A 21,270-nucleotide genomic window follows, 5' to 3' on the forward strand; every position below is an offset into this window, starting at 1 on the left:
AAACACCAAGGGCAGGGTGGAAGAGAGGCCAATGCCAGGGAGCCAAGAGGAGATAATAAGGGGAAAGGGCAGGAGGAGCAGGAGTGGTGGTGGGGAATGGGAAGGTATCAGTGGGAGTGGGAGAGGGGAGGGGATAGGGTGATGCTGGGAGAGGAGAGGGGAGTGGCAATGGGGGCAAGAGGAAGGAAGAGGAGAGGGGAGGAGTGGGTGTCAGGAGCAGAGGGGCTGAAAGGGGGGTGGGCATGAGGAAGGCAGGGGATGGAGCAAGTTGTGTGAGGGCTCAGAAGGGTGTGAGGAAAACTGGGGCAAAGGGTGGTGAGAGTTTGGGCACCAGGGAGAAAGAGGGAAAAGGGGACAGGTGTTGGGAGGACAAGGGCAGTGAGGGAAAGGGGAGGCACCAGGAGGGTGCAGGGGTAAGGGAAGGTGCAGGTGCCAGAGGGATTGTGAGGGTAAAGCAGAAGGGCAGACACAGGGAAGGAAGAAATGTGCACCAAAGGGCAGAGGAGAGTAGCAGGGCAGGTGAGCAGAGGGAGGTGAGTTAAGAGAGGGTATTGGGAAGGGGGCTAGAGGAGGGATGGGCACAGGGGGAAAGAGAAGGGCAGGTGCATGGGTCAGAGAGGATCGGAGGGAGGCAGGTCCCAAGAGGGCTGAGGGGAGTGAGAAGGGCAGGAGCCAGGACAGCAGAGGAGGGTGAGGAGTGTGGGGCGGCAGCAGGGGAGCAGATGGGGAAAGGAGATGGTGGGAGACATGGCAGCAGAGGGAAAAGGGGAGAGGTTTATAACCTGGGTGTCACAGTGGCACACATCCAAACATGCGCACATGACCTCCATATTGATGCATAAGACAAAACTCACTCCTCTCGTGGATGGAAAATCTTAGAGGAAGAGAGTGCTGCCTTAGACCCCCACCCCATGCTCTGTGCCCTTTGGCCCCCTTAACTTCTGACCCTACAGCCCATGCAAACACTCTATTGCCCCATGACTCCACCACACCCTCATCAAATACCTCTAGGCCCTTTAAGTCCATCCCACTCCCCGGATCAAAGCTGCCCTCTGTAGGGAGTGTGGCTGTTACTGCCACGTGGATGGGGGCATGTGCTCTCTCCTCTTTCCCCCCCTCAAGTGCATATCGTACCCCCCTATGGATAGGGGTGGGAGGAGGGAGGAGAGCACATTGCCCTGGCTGGGCTGCCATCTTACCTGGGTGTGAGGGAGGAGGAGGGAGGGAGGTGCCTCCTGCTCCGCCTCCTCAGCCTCAGCACCACAGCTGGGTAAAATTATCCACCACAGCTACTGGAACTGAAGCTGCTGCCAACCTCTGGCTTCAGCGCTGGTCTAGACTAGGGATGTTAAATTTCAATGAATCAACTAAAATCGAGTAGTCAGTGGAATTTACATTGAGTACTTGATTAGTGGATAAGGGGGCACTTGCTCTCCCACTGTCTCTCTCCCTTTGAAATGTACAAGAGCTATGGGCAGTTCTTGTAAATTTGGTTCTTGTACATTTCAAAGGAAGAGGTTCAGCAGGTCTGCTTAGGTCCCTGCTCCTGCACCTCTCTCTTCGAAATGTACAAGGGCTGCGGGCAGCTCTTATACATTTCTAACAGAGAGGTGCAGCAGTAGGGACACCTCTGCCCCCTGCAGACACAGTGCTGGGGGAATCAGCTTTTAAGCCGGCTGCCCCCAGCACCAGCTCCTACTCCCCTCCCACTTGTTGCCTCTCTCTAATAGAGGCAGCAAGGGGGGAAAGTGACTAATTGAGTGACTACTCAACTACTATTTATGCTACAGTGACTGGTTACGCTTATCGGGGAGCCAACTAGTCACTTAGCTCCCTAGTCTAGACCAGAGAAAACTGAAGTGGGACATAACAGTTTTCAAATACATAAAAGGTTGTTACAAGTAGGAAGTAGAAACGTTGTTCTTGATAACCTCTGAGGCTAAGTAAAAAAATGGGCTTAAATTGCAGCTAGCAAGTACTAACCCTCTGAAAATGGTGGCTCTACAAAACTACATGACTCACCAATAAACCACTGTTAATGTTTACTGAGGCTCAGAAGGGACAAGAACATATATACAGTACAACAACATAGCATAGTAAATAATTTGAGTTTATGCAATGACTACAACGGTATTACAAATGCATCTTTGGATATCCACATCTAATAATTTTGTGGGCTCTGAAGAAAAAGTAAGTTTTTTAAGGTTGGTTGTGTAGTTTGTATACCTCTATACTCTCCTAAACCTGTTTTATGCTATTCTAGCAGTAATCTGTATTTTATGGGGATCTTATCCTGTAAGAAGTTAGCTTTAGCAGTAGTGTATATTGGTTATAAGTAAGAGTTAATATATAAAGTATATCTTCTAACTAGGTCAGTCTAACCACAAAAAGGCCAGTGTGCTGACAAAGTACACATCATTATCTTGTGTGGTATCTGAAGGTCCCAAAAATACAATGGCCTTCCAGGCTGAACCTCCTGCTTTAGGAAGAAAGCAGAGGCGGTGGGTGACGTGTGGCATTTCTTGTGGTATTAGACACAAGTGCCCATGTTACGAATTTGTCCACAAGGGCATGAAGTGATATTTCACGCATATTCAAAACGGTGCCTTAGTTTAATTCTCCAATTAACTGCGTGCACCCTCAAAATCTTAGGGTGCAGAAATCTGGTTTTGATTTTAAGGGGTTTGGCTATAGGTGACGCAAGAAGGCCTATAATACCCCATGGCAGGTAGTGTTTGGCAGGACTTTCTTCCTCAAACTCTATTCCTCATTTCCCTTTTCAGTAATAGTACACCTTTAAGTCTTTTATTTTCCTCTGCTACAATACTCTCTTACTTCTCCCTGGGACCCTTGCTCCACCAGTAGAGTGAGGCTGGTCCTCCGACTCCTCAGGGTCTTCAGGAGGGTGTGTGAGTTTGGTGTTATACTAGGCAATTGCAACTGTATACTAAAGGAGTATTTGTGCTACCACGTGGGGTGATCGAATAAATTTACGCAGTGGTCACCATAGGTATTTTATTGTGTATAATTTTAATACCTTTTTTAATAAAAATTGCTACCGCCCACAGAGTGAGTGTGATTACTGCAGTTCCCAAGATCTTCCTCCAGACATAGAGCTCTTTAGTTCTTAATTCCTGTGACTGGGGTGGACAAAAAACCTAGTAACTTTCTCCTCAGATAATTGTTGAACCTAAAACCCAAACCATGTTCCTAACTCCGGTTAACAGCTGCTTTGGGTTAAAATTAGGGGAGTTTGTAACATATATTTGAATGTACCAGATTATAAGGTGAGTGCATATTTTCTTTAAAAGTGAAATAAAAAGTGCAAAAAGTGTGTGTGCAAGTGTCAGAACTACTTTATTTTAAAAACATAGCTGGGTCTTCTGTTGGAATTGATTTTATGTGAGTCAGAGTAACAAAACCATTTCCACATTCATACAGCCATGATGTTTGTATAAAGCACTCATCTAAGTGATTAGAATTCAGGACTTTTGCTCCAGTGGTCCTTTTCCATTTGCACTAAGGAGAATCCCCCTTGGTTGTCAGCAGGAAAGATCAAGGCTAATAAAATAAAATTCACCCATTTTTCAAATCCTTTGACAATTCTGAACTAGCTTTTGATCAAACCTGGTATGAGTTCAGACATATTTGGGTCACACTAGGATTTTGAGATTTTTCTAGCCTGAAATTCAAGGTTTAACTTCAGGACTACGGGATCCGTGGGAACCAAAACTGAAAAGATAATGTTCTAGCTAACCCTTTTGAATTGTAACAGCAGCTAATTGCATAGCTCTAGTTGAAAAATGTAGTAATATTTTCTGTGTATAGGTCAACAACCAGACCTGAAATTACCTTATTAGTGGGAATTGGATGCAAGGACAATAAAAACACTGGTGCTAGTGCAATATTTAGTAGCATGCTTGAATAGCAAAGCTGACACAAGTACATTGCATGAATGTGTTTTGTGATTTCCAAATCTACTTTTTTTGTTCTTGGCATTTGCTCTTTCATTTTGTGCAGTGCTCATATACAACAGTGAAAGGAACTTTGACAGGAACAGTAAACAGGTAAATATGTTCTTGCGTGCCTTGAAGCAGCATGTATATCATATGAAACAAAAGTCCACAGCTAACATAAATCAAAAACTCTGAGATAGGAATTTTCACTTTCTAAACTCTAATATTTGCCCTCCAGCAACACTTTATGAACTCCTTGTCCTCTTTCACTAGCTGTTGTTAGAAAGAATATGGCAAAGTGGTATTCTCACAGTAGCCTTAAATAGAGTAACTGATTTAAAGTTGTTTAAAAGACAGAAACCAGTTCATCGGAAAAGCAAATGCATCTACACTCATCCTGTTGGGCCTTGGTGCTATTTGATCAGGGGTGGGCAATAAGCAGGCTGTAGGCAATTAGCCAGGGTTAGCCCCAGTGGGTAGCTCGCACTTTACCTACCTACGTGTCCTCAGGTACAACTGCTTACAGCTCCCATTGGCTGCAAATGGCCATTCTGGCCAATGGGAGCTACAGGAAGTGGTGTGAATCATGATACCACAGCCAATGGGAGATGCAAGCAGCTGTACCTGTGGACACACAAATAAAGTGCCAGGGGCCCATGACCTTGGCAAACTGACTCCAGCTTATTGCTCACCCCTGCATGTGATACTACTTACCACTAGATAGTCCTGTACCTCCTCAAAGAGGCTGCAGGAGTAATAGAGAAAACCCTTAAATGATTCTGGTCCTTCCTTAAATCTAAAAGGTTATTATATGAAACTATTTTACTATCTTTGAAGCCCTCCAGGCTCAATTTTCTGCCTGAAACTACACAATATCTCTATGAAGCTTTAGAGACAGCATGGATGGTACTATACAGATAACACACACCTTTATGTCAACATAAGACAGTATTTCTGAAGCTCTCCCCACAGTGAATTCAGATTAGTGCCTAGATAGCAGAACAACTGCCTAGATCAGAACTTGAGACAGTCAGCACAGCACCAGCAGTAACGCTGGTGGGAAGAAGAAAACAAGTTGTTGAATATGTCTCTCCATAATATCTTCCATATTGAGGGCATTTGCCTTCAGATCATCAAGTTGGTCTGTAATCTTACATTCCTTTAGAATACTTCACAGCTAGTGGAAGTCCAAATACCTATTGCAACAAGGAAAGTCCACTTTTATCTATGACTAGTAGGGAGATTGTATCCCTGCCAATGAGACATAGATTAGGCCACAATGATCACCCATCCATGACCTTCAGGCTTTAATACTACAGCGTATTACCTCTAGGAAGGAAGTCTCACATCCTGAAAAACGTTATATATATATATAACACAATGGTCAACCTACTTAGCAACAAAAGTGAACATTCCAGCCCAGTACTCATGCTTTCTGTACTGGCTGTCCAATGTTCAGGCTCTTGCAGCCTGAAATATTGTGTCTCTGTCTGGTACCATTACCTTCCACCAGAACAATTAAATTATTGGCCAAGAGGGGAAGATTTATGAGCTGAGGAGAGAGAACTTTCAATAGAGCTGGACAAAGGCTATGCCTTTCATTAAGATAAAATGTGCATTCCCGCTTCAGACAAAACTCCACAGTTTAGTTTTCCCTCAATAGTTCTTATAAAGAGCCTCTTCACAGATTGTAGCTCACTAATTAAGTTACTTACTCATCCTATCTTCTGGCAAATTTTGATACATTATTATGATTATTCCTTTTGAGAGGTGCTCAGATACTACAATAATAACTTTCTAACTTAATAAATCGATATTTCAGTTGGTTAGTCCCTTATTACTTGCTATGCCCTTTGAGTCTGAGGAAACCTGAAATGTCAGTGCACAGAGTTAAAATCATTTAGTTCCCCCTAGTTTCATATCAAAATCATGCACAACTTCACTTTTCAAACAGTCTTCTGGTAAAACTAGAAATCAGGCGGCTATCACTGCTCAAAGCTGAACTCACATTCTGATGAAAGCGTCTCTGGGTAGTCATGGCAGACAACGCCAGATCTTGACTGGCACACACTATGATCTTTACCTGACATTGTACACTGACTGAACTCACTTTTCCCCAAGTCCATTTTCTCTACTCCCTTTCATGTGTCATCAGGTTCACTGCCAGATTCACAAACCATAGTAAATTTTCTGATGACCATAGTCTGAACTTCCAGGGTGTAATGAAACCTGAAACAAGGCAATTTCAGATGGGTCTAAGTTTTGCTAAGAACATTTCACACAGTTCCAATTTACAGTGGAGATTTTCCACTTGTTAAAAATAAGTCTGCACATACATCTAACTAACCATAAACATATGGAAATGCAACAAATGCTGCACAGAATGTGAAAGGAAAGTCTGATATAAATGAGCCTTCCAATGCATTTGATGATAGTGCAATGATCAAAAAAGATGCCAGTGATGACAATTGAACGTCCCTTTGCCTTCCCAGCCCCCTTCATATATTCTCAGGCATAGGATGACAAAGGGAAGTCCACGGGTCACATGAATAGATATTGTAGACATGTTACATTGTTGAAATTCCCTTCTCCACCCAACCAGAACCATCCCAACCGTGCTGTTAGTTCCTTCACTTTGCCTGTACAGAATGAGTTATTAAACAAAATACATTGATGCCCTTGTTTAACACTCTAAAACAGTGCTGGTTACTTAGTTCATTGATAATTTGAAGTGAAGTTACAGATCAAAACTTTCGAGCTACACAACTTCAAACTGTGTACTGAAGATGAATGTGTGTTTGACTCCATCTTATAAAGCAACAAAACAAACGCTTGGATTGGGCATGTTCAAACTGAGGACAAAAATTGCCTGCTTGTTTGAATATTTGTGAGATATTCTTTAAATATATATATTTTTGGTGTTGTTTCCAGGTTTGCAAATCCAGATCAGTATATCCATTAATAAGAAAACTATACTAACTAGAGCAGGCAACAAAGTATTTATGCACATCCATTCAAACAAAAACCTCAGAATTTGGTTCTACTACACTGTCACAACACCTTTTATTCATTTCCCATAAATCTCTGTAGAAGAGATGTTCTGGAGTTCTGCTCCATATTTACATTATCTGAGGATCTGGCCCTTTTCTGAAGGAATTTCACCCTTTCCTTCCCAGAAGAACTGACAAGAACAGGAAAAGCAGTATATACATGTTTGAAGTGAGTGGCAGACATGTTGAAAATTCTTGATGGGTTTTAGAGTCATCCAACTAAGGAGCAGTAACAATACCTCATGACTTAAGTAACCAATCAGATCACAAGAATAGTGAATTACAAATAAATATATATGCAATGAAACAGGCATCAACATATCATGTGGGAAAAGAGCTAAGAATATCTGATGTGAGACTCTGTAAATATTGGGTAGCATTTAAAATATGGAGCACTACTGAAGTGTATTTTTAATTACCTAAAGAACTTTTCTGTAATAACAACATGTTTACTCGGAAGAATGTCAACCAACTGGGATGATTTTTCTGCTCCAACAAAGCTTAAGCAGTCTATGATTGACACCTACTGGTTGCATGGTGCTAACACTGGTAGTTATCTCAAGCCATATAGAAAACTTACGGTTTGTGAAGATAGAAAATGTGAACAATTCAGTGCCTAAAACTTTTAATGCACTGTGAATGACATCTTTTTTGGGTTTGTTTATGGTCTACCAGCATTACTTAGCAATTTTTAGGCATGCAACTAGATTTCCAGTACCATTCTGAAACGTGAGCTAGCAATACACTAGCAGTCATATCTAACACATCAATATTTAATAGAAATGCTTCATTAATGTCCAGGAATGTTATAATTGGATGATTTGCAATAGGCTGTTTCAAGTAATTAAATGCTTCACTGCACTCCACTCTCTGTTCAGTGGGTACATCTATAGAGTTAGATGATGGACAGAGTTCTCTGTCCATTCTGTCCCTTAATATTTTCCCAGCACAGGAACAAATGTCTGGCTGAGCTCTTACTTCTACAGGATAAAGTAAACCTTAATCTCTAATATGACGTTTAACAACAAAATCATACAGAGGGAAAAGAAAATTATGTTTCAATTGTTTTTTCCTTTTAACTGGCACTTTTGAAACCTACTTCTCTCCATCATTCAAACTTTATCCATTTTCTCTAATACAACACAAACTATTCTGGATAGCTCCATTAAAAAGTTCCATTGCCAAATATATTTATAAGAGAGCCAGAAGTACAGTAGATTCTACAGAAGTGAAAGGACAAAAATGAGGAATGGCAAAATGACCTACTGTTGGGGAGAATTACTGAACATGGGAAAAACAGTTAGTGAGATTTGAGTATCTTAAGCAAAGAGGAAGTTGGATCATATACAGGTTGAACATCTATAGTCCAGAACTCTCTGATCTGGATATATCCATTGTCCAGAATAATTTCAGATAGCTGGATGTCCACTTTTCATGGGTGTGACCAAGCTTCCTGTGGTCCCATAAATTTTGTTTACAGATACCAGCTCTAGCTCTCAGTATTCTGTGCTGTTATTTAGCTCTAATTTGCCCCAACATGTCCTCTAACAGCCCAGTAAGCAGTGTAAGTACTGATAATGCTGCTAGAAAATACTGACCTCCCATAGTCCAGAAAATTCTCTCGTTTGGAACTGGTCAAGCCCTGAGGGTGCTGGACTAGAGAGGATCAACCTGTACCAAGAATAGGTGGATCATGATGTATAAAAAGTTAATATCTGGCACTTCTGTAATGTCTTCTCTCCAAATACCTGAAAATATTTTGTAAACATTGACATATTAACCCTCAAAACACTCCTCTCGATTAGTATTATTCTTTACATTTTATATATAGGGAAATTAAAGAAGGGAGAGGTTAAGTGATTTGTCAATGGCCATGTGTCAATGTAACACAACCAGCAACAGAGCCTATAGCAAGACAATTTTAGAAGGTGAAGATCTGTTTGGTAGAAGGATATACTGTCTACAAGAAAAAATGAAAGAAGAGTGGGTCTGGTATTTGGAGAGAGATGGGCTGGAGAAAGAGAGAGAGATGAAAGGAGGGAGAGACAAAGTAATAAAGTCCACAAAGGTTACTGAAAACTAAAGGGAAGGTTCTGTAATGGATTCTGAAATTATAAAGATTTTGGAAAATGGGGGTGATGTAATCTGCCATACCAACATATTCAAGTGTTGAAAGGTGAGATTTAGATGTATTTTCAAGATGCAATTACAGTGGTCAAGAGGAGACAGGCAGGCATGAGAATTCCAGAAGAGCAGTAATCAGGATACTGTGCATACTATAGTGCTTTATTTCAGGTACCAGTGCCTGTGTAACCCCAACATGTTGGATATTAGAGTTAGCCATATTTTTCAGCACATTTTAAGCACCTAAATCCTTATTTTGGCACCCGAATGACTGGCTTGATTGCCAAAGGAGTAGAACTTGAGCTTTTGTATTTAGCTTGCTATAATGTAACTGCAGCAGTATCATCTTATTTCTTGGCAGCAGCTCACACGCTATAGATTATCCAAATGTTCAGTCTCAAAACTTGCAGTATTTTGATATAGTTAGATAACATCTGTGATGTATATACTGTAATGGGAGATATTTCAGAATTAAGTGCATTTTCAGAAGCACTGAACCAGAAATCAGTAAAGTGGTAGTAGCAAGGGATGACAATTCTGAATTAGAAATTGTGATCTCACTTGCCTGTGTTAGTTCTGGCTGTTAAGCAACCAAAATGCATGCTCTGTTGCAGAAATAGTCTACTCATAGCATCCATCACTGCTTGAAGAGAACTGAACTTGAGATATAGGTCCATGAAGCCTTTTACCCTTTGAGTAGTGAAACTTTATTCTCTAAACACTTCTCATGGAAGCTATTAATATAATTTTTACAATCCATTTCTAAAATGTTCTTAAAATATAATGGAAAAATACTGCTTTTATTCAGCATTTAAATTGGGTATAATCATCGCTTCTATTTTTGACAAATTGTCCTTGTAATCCTGTATAATAGGTTATAAGTTTAGCAGGTAGTTTAGAGAGACCTGCATAGGGACAATCAGGCAGTGCTCAAACTCTGTCTTAACACTTTCCCCCTGGTTAAGGAGTGGAACATTCACCAACCCAGATATAATCAAGGATGAAGTCAAGGAAACCATGAACATACACAATATCTTTCCAACTCTGCACAGATATAGAAGTGAGGTGGGTCTTTTCTAACTGACTTGCAACTGAGGAGATGCAATACCTCAGCACATCCCAAGAAAGAGAGAGTTCCTGGATGGACGCTTAAAAATAGATCCGTGTGACTGTGAGAAGACTAGGGTTTTTTCCCCCTTGTATAGTCTATTCCCAGCAATTAGAGGATGGATGGAGAAGGGGAAGAAAGACAGTTCCCCTCCTAACCCCCTGTCTTTTCAACTTCCCCCTTAAAACAATAAAAGGCACAGTTCTAGTTCCTTTCTCTCCAAAGAGCTCTACAGCTCTCAGGCATGGAGTGGTGATCGGTAACTTTCTTATGCTTAAAGTATGTTTCACTCATGATTGGGGGCAAGATTTGCACATTTTCTGGCTCGTATATTGACCTCCAACTGCATGCGCAATTCACACTGACATGGCCAGTATATGAGCCTGAGTGCTGGGCCATAAGCTGCAGACACAACAATGCCCAATTCTTGGTAACTTTCCAGGTGTCTGAAAATATTATTTTAAATTTCTAAATGAATGGAACCAAATATTGTATTGCAACAATCAGGGAGGTCAGAAGCGAGGTGAGGGGAAGGTTGGGGCGTTGAGCAAGGGCTTTCTAAATCTGAGGAACAGTACTAATTACTGATTTCCAAAGAAAATATTCCTTAAGGATATTTCCCTATTGTGCTTTATACATTTATGCAGAGCCTAAACTAAGCACACTGTTTTATAATCTGCTCAGGCACTTTGGTCACTGTTGAGCAATCAAGAATAACTTCACTTTAATGAGAGAACTAGTTTCTATTTTCCAAATTATCTGGCACACTTGGAGGCCTCCTCTATTCTTACATTTTAATAATAAGACTAATTTCTACTCCCCTTTGACTTGTCTAATATACGTGTTTGTGATCTAATTTTCAGCTACTTTAGTACGGGTTGTGGACTATAAAGCCTCTGTTTACACGTGGTGTACATTACTGAGCCTTTAAAATACTGGTCAATACATTGAAAAAGGAAAATCAAGGCAAAGATGATTTTAAAAATACCTGTCAAATGTAGATCTTGTGTGGGAAAGGTCAAGAGTTCTTATAACATGTTTTGAGTAAAAAAGAAATCCTGCTATCCATGGATGAGATTGGTTGTCAACTGTTCATTAGTTCCTCAATCCATGCTTTTGTCTAGCTCTTTAATCTTTTGATCTGTGGTTAGGTCAAAAATATGTCTAGTGATGCAAAATGGGATGAAGATGGACAGCCCTTGGTGGGTAAAGAACAGGTTAGGAACTATTTAGAAAAGCTAAACGTACACAAATCCATGAGTCCAGACTTAATGCATCTGAGGGTACTGTGGGAGTTGGCAAATGTCATTGAGGAGCCTTTGGCCATTATCTTTGAAAAGTCGTGGAGATCGGGAGAGATCCCAGATGATTGGAAAAAGGAAAATGTAGTGCCCATCTTCAAAAAAGAGAAGAAGGAAGATCCAGGGAACTATAGGTTGGTCAGTCTTACTTCGGTTCCTGGAAAAATCATGGAAGGGATTCTTAAGGAATCCATTTTTGAGGAATCCTTGGAAGAAAGGAAAGTGATCAGGAATAGTCAGCATGGATTCACAAAGGGCAAGTCATGCTTGACCAATCTGATTAGCTTCTCTGATGAGGTAACTGGCTCTGTGGACATGGGAAAGTCAGTGGATGTGATATACCTTGACTTCAGCGAGGCTTTTGATATGGTCTCCCACAATATTCTTTCCAACAAGTTAAGGGAATATGGATTGGATAAATGGATGGTAAGATGGATAGAAAGCTGGCTAGAAGGCTGGGCCCAGCAGGTAGCGATCAATGGCTCGATGTCAGGATGGCGGTTGGTTTCAAGTGGAGTGCCCCAAGGTTCGGTTCTAGGACTGGTTTTGTTCAATATCTTTATTAATGATCTGGATGAGGGGATGGATTGCACCCTCAGCAAGTTTGCAGATGACACTAAGCTATGGGGAGAGGTAGATATGCTGGAGGGCAGAGATAGGGTCCAGAATGACTTAGACAAATTGGAGGATTGGGCCACAAGAAATCTGATGAGGTTCAACATGGACAAGTGCAGCGTCCTTCACTTGGGACAGAAGAATCCCAAGCATTGTTACAGGCTAGGGACCAACCAGCTAAGTAGTAGTTCTGCAGAAAACGACCTAGGAGTTACAGTGGATGAGAAGATGGATATGAGTCAACAGTGTGCCCTTGTAGCCAAGAAGGCTAATGGCATATTAGGGTGCATTAGGAGGAGCATTGCCAGCAGATCCAGAGAAGTGATTATTCCCCTTTATTCGGCTCTGGTGCGGCCACATCTGGAGTAGTGTGTCCAGTTCTGTCCCCACACTACAAAAAGGATGTGGATGCATTGGAGAATGTCCTGCGGAGGGCAACCAAAATGATTAGGGGGCTAGAGCACATGACCTATGAGAAGAGGCTGAGGGAGTTGGGTCTGTTTAGTCTGCAGAAGCGAAGAGTGAGGGGGGGATTTGATAGCAGCCTTCAACTTCCTGAAGGGAGGTTCCAAAGAGGATGGAGAAAGGCTGTTCTCAGTAGTGACAGATGGTAGAACAAGAAGCAATGGTCTCAAGTTGTGGTGGGAGAGGTCCAGGTTGGATATTAGGAAAAACTATTTCATTAGGAGAGTGGTGAAGCATTGGAATGGGTTACCTAGGGAAGAAGTGGAGTCTCCATCCCTAGCGTTGTTTAAGTCTTGGCTTGACAAAGCCCTGGCTGGGTTGATTTATTTGGGTTTGGTCCTGCCTAAAGCAGGGGGCTGGACTTGATGACCTTCTGAGGTCTCTTCCAGCTCTATGGTTCTATGATTCTATGACTGTTCTGTCTAAGGACTGGATTCTGATACTGACAACTGGCATTTTCTACTTCAAGCTGCTGTTTATTTACAACTGTACATACGAACATGCATGCACAATTGTGCGCACACTGGTTCAAAATAAAATCTCTTTGCAGTCGTGCCACTATGCAGTTTTAGGCAAGCAACTAAGATGACCACTATACTGCTTTTTTCTGCTACAAGTATAAGGGAAAGGCATTGGAGAGCAGCCATCTGTTTGACTGACCCAAATGTGCAGGTGTTCTTTATTTTTATCTTATCCATATGGAAACCTTAATAATTAAGTTTTGGCAAACCTCTGAATTCTTTTTGACGCAAACTAAACAACATTATATTTTGTTTGGCTGAAGGTTATTTCCTAGTTTTACATCTCTTCTTGAAAAGCCACCAACGTTCCAGATTCCATTGCACCATTACCTGTGAACTCCCACTCAGCAGCCTTCCTATCTACTAGTTCTTCCCTACATCCTGTTTCCTCATCTGTCTTCTTTTGGCTGCAGGATTCCCCCACCATTGAAGGTATGTTGTGAAGCCAATCTGTATTTATTTATTTGTTTTTATACTTCCACTCTGGAACCTTGTATAATATGGCTTGCAGCAAATGAGTCAGAGCTGAAAGTTCAAGCAGATGTTCCAGAGCTTGGAGACATCTTTATATTTTATCTTTAAAGATGTGTGTATCTGAAGGCAGAAGTATATGAGGGTGTGCATATGAAATAGTTTACTGTGAAATAGCAGAGATAGAATGGAAGGTCAAGCAAGGGGCAAGAGTCACAGTCAGAGATAGGTTGGGAAAACACTGGAAGATCAACCAATGTGTTGACAAGAATGGAAGAGAAAGGGTTCAATAGTTTTGGACAGGGGGTTCCAGTGAGGAGGGTCAAGGAGAGGGGTCCTCCATAGTTCAGGAGATTCTGGTAACAGTCAGATATGTATCTGACTTGAAACTCTGACGCTTTTAAGGCTAATTCATCTATACGAATAATGACTACCAGTAAATTTATTCTCTTGCCTAAAATGAGTTTTGTAAACAGTTTGGCTGTGTCTAGAATGGCCAGTTTTTCCGGAAAATCAGCCGCTTTTCTGGAAAAACTTGCCAGCTGTCTACACTGGCCGCTTGCATTTCCGCAAAAGCACTGACTTCCTACTGTAAGAAATCAGTGCTTCTTGCGGAAATACTATTCTGCTCCCATTCAGGCAAAAGTCCCTTTTGCAAAAAGCTTTTGCGTAAAAGGGCCAGTGTAGACAGCTTAGATTTGTTTTCCACAAAAAAGCCCCGATCGCGAAAATGGCCATGGGGGCTTTTTTGCGGAAAAACGCGTCTAGATTGGCACGGACGCTTTTCCGCAAAAAGTGCTTTTGCGGAAAAGCGTTCGTGCCAATCTAGACGCTCTGTTCCGAAAATGCTTTTAACGGAAAACTTTTCTGTTAAAAGCATTTCCGAAAAAACATGCCAATCCAGACGCAGCCTTTCAGATTTGACAAACTGACCATTTTTTGATGAAAATATGAGGCCGCAAAGTTTCCAATACACCCTATTTACAATGTAATGGCTGCTTAGTTAAATGAGTTTTGTGGTCTCATTACAGTTTCAGGTATACATATTATAAAACTGACCACCCCAGTTGGCTCTAAAATATCCCTTTGTTGAAAGTTCACAGCAAAGAGACCATGGACTCAATAACTATTAAAAATCAACTGTTTTCTTCCCAGCTTGCAAAATGGAACATTATCCCAAGTTTTAATTTTATCTTTGAAAGTACTTAAGGGATATAGAAATATTAGTACCACGACAGAAAGTTTTTGGACTCAATCTAACTTTGCTATGGAATGAAGCCTAATAGCTTTGGTCATTATGATGATAAACTAGCAGAAACAAATTCAACCTACATCATTGAGCTCTGCTTCTACATTTGTACGCCTAAAATGTGATTGTTAACTTTAACATACAGTAACTCTTGTTTACCAATTAAAAAACAAACGTACTTTTTAGATATACTATTGTCTACTTAGAATCTCAGTATCCCTCCTATAATTGTAATGTACACAATAATAGAGAAAAGATGTTACTCACTTGTGTTTATCTTCTGAAGTGAGATGTGCTTTTCCAGCTGTCTACGAAGCTTTACTTCTGCTCCATATTTGCCGGTGGTCCCATTGTCAGCCAGAATAAAATGGGAATGCATACTATTGAGTACTGTGAGTTTACTCATAGGATTGGACATTGTTTGGTATGGTCGTACCACCTGCATTAGAGACACAAAGATGGCTCAATAGGTCAAAACAGTCAACATCTCTTATTAAAGTCAATCATGAGGTCCAAAATAATTTTGCTGAGTTGTAGAGTGGTTACTATTGAAATAATTGTTTGCCAATAGTTACTATGTCAGAATATGAGAGATATTGCAGTTGCCATGTATACAATGCATAGGAAATAGCTGTGACACTTGCAACAGCGTAGTATTTTTTGGCAAATATTGACTTAAAATGGCTACTACTATTAAAAAGAATTTTACAGTATTCTATTTCAATGGCACTGGTAGTCTGAATACTATTACATTTCAGTCATCTTTAAGCATTTTAGAGCACTCATCACATTTTTTATTCTACCTAAACAATTACACACCCCTTACTTATATTATTTTCATCAGTCTGTGCTTCAAATAGATATTTCCATTGTGAGATTATCTTTCCTCCTATAAATCCAACAGTAAGGAGTTTTTGTTCTGCAGTATTTCTGTGCCTCATTCTTTCTTCATAGCATTCACCAGCAGAATGAAAACTGTTCTCTGTAAAAGTCTAATCTACGTTCTACCACTTGTGCTGTCTTTGCTCAAACGTCTCCTTCCACTTTGTTTTCCTCCTTAACTCAAGGTGAAATTCACATTTATACAGATAGCCAAGGCAAAACCTTTACACCACTTAAATGATAAAGGCTGCTGAAGACCTCAAAATAGAGAAAGGGCCATGTGCAGGCCCCCCGCATTGTGATGAATTTCATCCTCGGAGGAATACACACATTGCAGCCATGTAATATACTATACATCCCAGGTCATATCAGCAAATATAATAGTTAATATATACAAGCTTGCAAATTTACTACAAGTAACCCAGTTGTGCCAGCAGTGCTATATTTTAAGAACGTATTCAACTACTGAGCTGTATAGTATTTAGTACCAATCCAATTTAATTAATAAAATAACTTTGGTGACAAATTATTTAACATTTTAAAAGATAATGTTGTCTGTCATGACTTATAGCTGTACTAGTGCGACATGATACATTGCAAGAGGAGGCACAATCAAATTTTGGTGTAAGACATGGTGGACAACAATAGTTGGTGAGCTCTTGGGGATGAAGGCTGGTCTTCTGTTTGTTTCCTGTGCTGCATCTAGAACTTCTATTGTTACTAAAAACAACCAATAGTAATCTAGGGTATTACCATGGGATGTAGTTATAAAACTGTACTGCGGTGTAATACTACTAGTTCCATCCATTACTAATGTAATGCTTTTACAAGTTATCTGGACATACACCCGAACCTCCATACTTCAGGTATTCCTGTTAGGAACACCTGTGGTTTGGACCCTGGCATGGGGAGAAGGAAGCAGCTCTGAATGTAGCTTTCCAGCAGCTGCTCCCATAGCGGGGGGGGGGGGGTGGGGTGGAGAGTTAGAGGCAGAGAAAAATCTTAGGAAAATAAAATGAATTGATACTCATTTCAGCAATAATTTATTGACCTAACCAGCCCCTCTCCCCAAACCCCACTCAACAAATTTTACATTATGTCAAAAACAAAAAATTGTAGAAATGTACAGTAGGATTAAAATGTTCTATTTAGTAGGGAGTTCATACATTTCCTATAACTTATTCACCTAATGAATAAGACAAAACTATTTTGCAGACTAAAGCATAGTTCTGGTAAATTGTCAATGAGCTATCACGTTAATTCTGTAAGATCAAACCAAGTTGCTCTGACATATATGAGCTATAGGCTCATTGTGAATACCTATGATAAGACTGAGTGATTTAATACAGCACATCATGGCACTGTACTTGGTATGAAACCAATTTTCTTCTAGATTAGTATTACTATTTAACACTCCCCACCCCCAAATTATGTCTTTTACTGTCCTGCTGATTTGGGTACATGTTCTTATCTCTATCAGATGGAAGCAGGGAAATCTTAATTTAAAGGGGCAAGGGAAGAGAATCTGCTATTAATTAAGGGCTTGTCTACCTGAGGAAATAGCTAGGCAATACTTATTCCATACTAGCTCCCAATGTAGGTGTGCATATTCCATATTAAGAGTGCCTTTTTGGAGTTAAATTTCCACTTTGGAAGTGGATAAAGCGAATCCACAAAAAGGCACTCAGCAGAAAAAACTTCCATATGGGGAGCCAGTGTGGAATAGTTACTGTGCTTCAAATTCACCCCTAGTTTATTTTGCAATAGCTTCTCCATGTAAACAAGTCTTGAGAAAGAACTGAAGTCCCCTTTTCTCTTGTTATTGAAAAAGATTTAGGATGAAAAAGTAAAGTATAAATAGCAGCACTGGTTTTAAAATTCCCTGGCCAGAGGGCTCTCTTTATGCTCTTAAAATGTCAGCACTTACAGTATTTTCTGGTCCTTTGAAAGCAAATGAAAACCTACAGACCTCTGTAATTGTTATAAACTATCACACAGAGCAGTATTCAGTTAGGCATTTGCTAGGGAGAGAGAATAAGTAGTACTGAAAGGACCAGGTGGCTTGCCAATATTGTGCAGTTCCTCCCTGTACTGGAATAGGAGATTGATTTTGACTATAGTTTCTTTTATGTTTTTCCTTTTTACCCCCTCAGTCATAAAGCATTTATTCTACAAAGGAGTAAATGGTAATAAATATTAATGCTTTGTTGAAATAGACTAATCAGCTCAATTTTCTTATATTAGTAAAGTGACCATGGATTATTTGCCTAGGGCCAAAGAAACCTTAAAGTTGGTTACTATTATCCACTGTTTTGCCCTAACTTTCTGGCATGTAACCAAAGAAAGTTATTCTGAGAAGATTGCCTACCTACTACAAGATTATAAAGAGGAAAAAAATTAACCTGTAGTTTGCAAAATAGGATGCAAGGATTTCTACAACTGTTAAGTATCTTCAGATAGTAATGTTCCTATAGTGCTAAAGAGGTGCAGTTCAAAAGGTGCTATGGGCATAGCATTGTGCAGCTTCAATAGTGCTGCTTAGATGGAGATTAGAAGGAAATAGTCTGTTTTCATGTCTGCTGTCAAGCCAGAAGATTTGTATCTACAAGGATGTGAACTATACTATTAATCTAAAGAAGAAATGAGAGAATAAGGAGACTGCACAAACAGTTCATTATATCTGTGATACTTCTTATTACAATAAAGATCAGAGAACTACATCTCAGTGTAACACAGCTGAGACACTGATACAATCATCGTGCAGTAATTTAATCCGTGTGTGAAATTTGAGTGCTTTTTTTCCTCAGCGTGCACATACTCAATTGAACCAGGATAACTCTAGAGAAGTTAATTCAAGAGTAGACATTTCAACTTAACTGTGATAAAGATGAAGTCTCTGAAAAAGTTGTATTCTGTTTTCATAATACTTTGTTTTAACTTGCCCAGAAAACTTGGATTTGAAAGAACAAAAGGACAAGAAATCAGTAAAAAATGAGAAATTGAAACCTTCAGAGAGGCTTGAAGTTATCACTATGTAGTTAGAATTCAGCCAGAGCTGAAAATACTGGACAATTCACCAATTAAAAAAAAAAAAAAAGTTGGAACACTTTCAAGAGGGCTTAAATACTGGACTTTCCCGTTAAAAGCACTTAGGTTGCATTCTTACTGCTACTGTGACTCCTTTCTTCCCCTGATATCTGTTGAGCACTTTCTCCTCTGGTCTCCTGCCTCAGCTCCCAATTTGTGGCTAACAGTAATAGAGGAAAGGAGCAGGTCGTGCGGATGCAGTGGGGAGTGGGCAGAGAAAAGGAGGGACATTGGCCCTGCCCATCTTGGTAGCCTGTTAAAGTCTGAAAAACTGCAGGGGAAGCTGGCGGGCAGATCCGAAAGATGGAGTCCACAGTCTAAAGCAAGACATTACTGAAGTCTGAACTCAGTCCTTTCTCTCACAAAACTTCCATTAAAATCAATGGGACTATTTAGCCGTGTAGCTTGTGGCTCATAACTTTTGTGACTTTTTAAAACAAGGATTCATCCTAGAATGTTAATTTATTTAAGAGTGAAAGGGGCAAAACCTACTGCAGGCATCAAAAGAGAAAAAAGACAAATGAATTCCTAGGGGCCTAGGCTAACATGCAACATTAAAAACATACAAAATTTGTTGGAGTATTGAGTCTGATCTCTCACTAAATTGACAACCCTCAGCCTAAATTATTGCTGGGAGTGTTGGCAAGAATGTAACCAGGGCCGGCCTACAACATTTTGGCACCTGAGGTGGGGGAGCTCAAATGACGCCCCCATGCTCCCTAGCTTGGGCCAACATGCCATGTTCTCTCTCATGTGAGAGAATCTCTCTCACACATGAGAGAGAACATGTGTGAGAGAGATTCTCACCATTGTAAATATCACCCTTGTAAATATCAAAATATCACATGTGGAAGCAAATTTTCTGTCTCCAGTGGTGGTAAAAATATCTCCTGCTCCACCCAAACGAAGGGATGTTTTGACATTTTTTTCAGTTGTGATATTAAGCTAACTAGACATAATGCACAAAAGCATAGAACTACAACAGATATCAAATCCAAATCTTTTACTGTTGGTGGATCTGTTGTGGATTTATATTTATGATATTAATTTTTCATTGTACTTTTTTCCTTTACTTTATTATGAGTTGTTTTACCAAATCATGGACCAAGATGTACATTATTCTTCTGTTTTCTATTAATCTTTTCTGTAAGTTTCATGACATTGAACTCTGTTTTTAAATATACAGATGATAATGTTTTATGTATATTATAGGTCATCCTCCTTGCTTGAATCGTTGTTTCCTTTAATTATTTTTCTCCAAAACAATGAACTACATTGTGGGTTTGTGGCTGAGAGATGCACACACACTTCAAAAAACGTAAAAAACCATGAACTTGAACCATTGAATAAAATAAAGATGATATTACATATTAAGGATGGGAAGACACAGAAGTGGTTTAATTTTGCACTCCCTCATTGATCAGTCTAGTTTCATTTTATCTAAACTATCAAAATATGAAGGATTTAGATAAAGTACAATTTGTCTATTATACATACATTTCAAATGCCATAAATGTTCTAGCCTTGTGAAGCTCAAAAGCTTGTACATGCCAACAACAGAAGTTGGTCTGATAAAAGATATTACCTCATCTATGCTACTGACTTCAGTGGGGGTTGCATGGTTGTAACTGATGGCAACCTTCAGCCAAAAAAATACCATCTGACACTGAGACTATGGTATCCTTGCAAAATTGCTAAACAGTTTAAATTAGCTATGCCAGACTACAATTCTCAAGCATGTGGACCGATAAAAAGGATGACATGAAGAAAGACGCACGGTAAATGTTATTTGTGTCTTATAAGATATGTGAGCCTTGGCTTGTGGAGCCCTGGCTTATGAATAATGAATTCACATAATATGTGCCTTCCAGGTCTGTGGAATAATTAAATATAATATAGTAGCTAGGGTATAGTATGGAATTAAAGACCTCAACACAATAGATTTGCAAAGGAGGGCAGATTTCAAGTTGTGCATGAAACGTAAGCTTTGTCATCCTCTGACATTTAATGATTTACTGCGCAACTTGAACATGCTTTTAAACTAGATTTTCAATGGAAATTCTTTGTATTTTATTTTTAAAAGGAATAAAGATACTAGAAGTAACTGGAGTGCATGGGAAATGGGTGACCCCATGCTTAGGGGAGGCAATCCCCCACAGCCTCACCCCTTCCACACCCATCAGTCCCCAGTGGCTGCTGCTGGACCCTGAGCACCCACCGCTCATGTGTCTGCTGGAACTTGTCTTTTCCCTGTGCCAGGGTGGCACCACCAGTCTCCTGCAATCCTGGAGTCTTAGTGGCCAGTACAGTTGTAGCCTGCCCCAGCCACCTGCACCACTGACCAGTAAGGCCCCTCCGCAGCTGAGCTGCTAGCTACACCACTGGACAGTCAGAGTGGTCCTAGCACTCGGAGGACTGGCATTACATCCCCAGCCTCTGGC

General features: G+C 40.3%; 1 protein-coding gene across 4 annotated transcripts in view; it reads right to left on the reverse strand.

Annotated features, from left to right (window-relative positions):
• The window catches only part of TRPM3 (transient receptor potential cation channel subfamily M member 3), a 591,213-nt gene that overhangs the window by 141,608 nt on the left and 428,335 nt on the right, over positions 1 to 21,270 (reverse strand). For all 4 annotated transcript variants that reach the window (XM_089779235.1, XM_075931703.2, XM_089779234.1 and 1 more), the window contains exon 6: positions 15,128 to 15,299. In XM_089779235.1, coding sequence (XP_089635361.1) covers positions 15,128 to 15,299 — 172 coding nt within the window. The remainder of the gene's footprint in view (positions 1 to 15,127; positions 15,300 to 21,270) is intronic.

The sequence above is a fragment of the Pelodiscus sinensis genome, chromosome 6, assembly GCF_052426305.1.
Source record: "Pelodiscus sinensis isolate ZL-2025 chromosome 6, ASM5242630v1, whole genome shotgun sequence".
NCBI classification, from domain to species: domain Eukaryota; kingdom Metazoa; phylum Chordata; order Testudines; family Trionychidae; genus Pelodiscus; species Pelodiscus sinensis.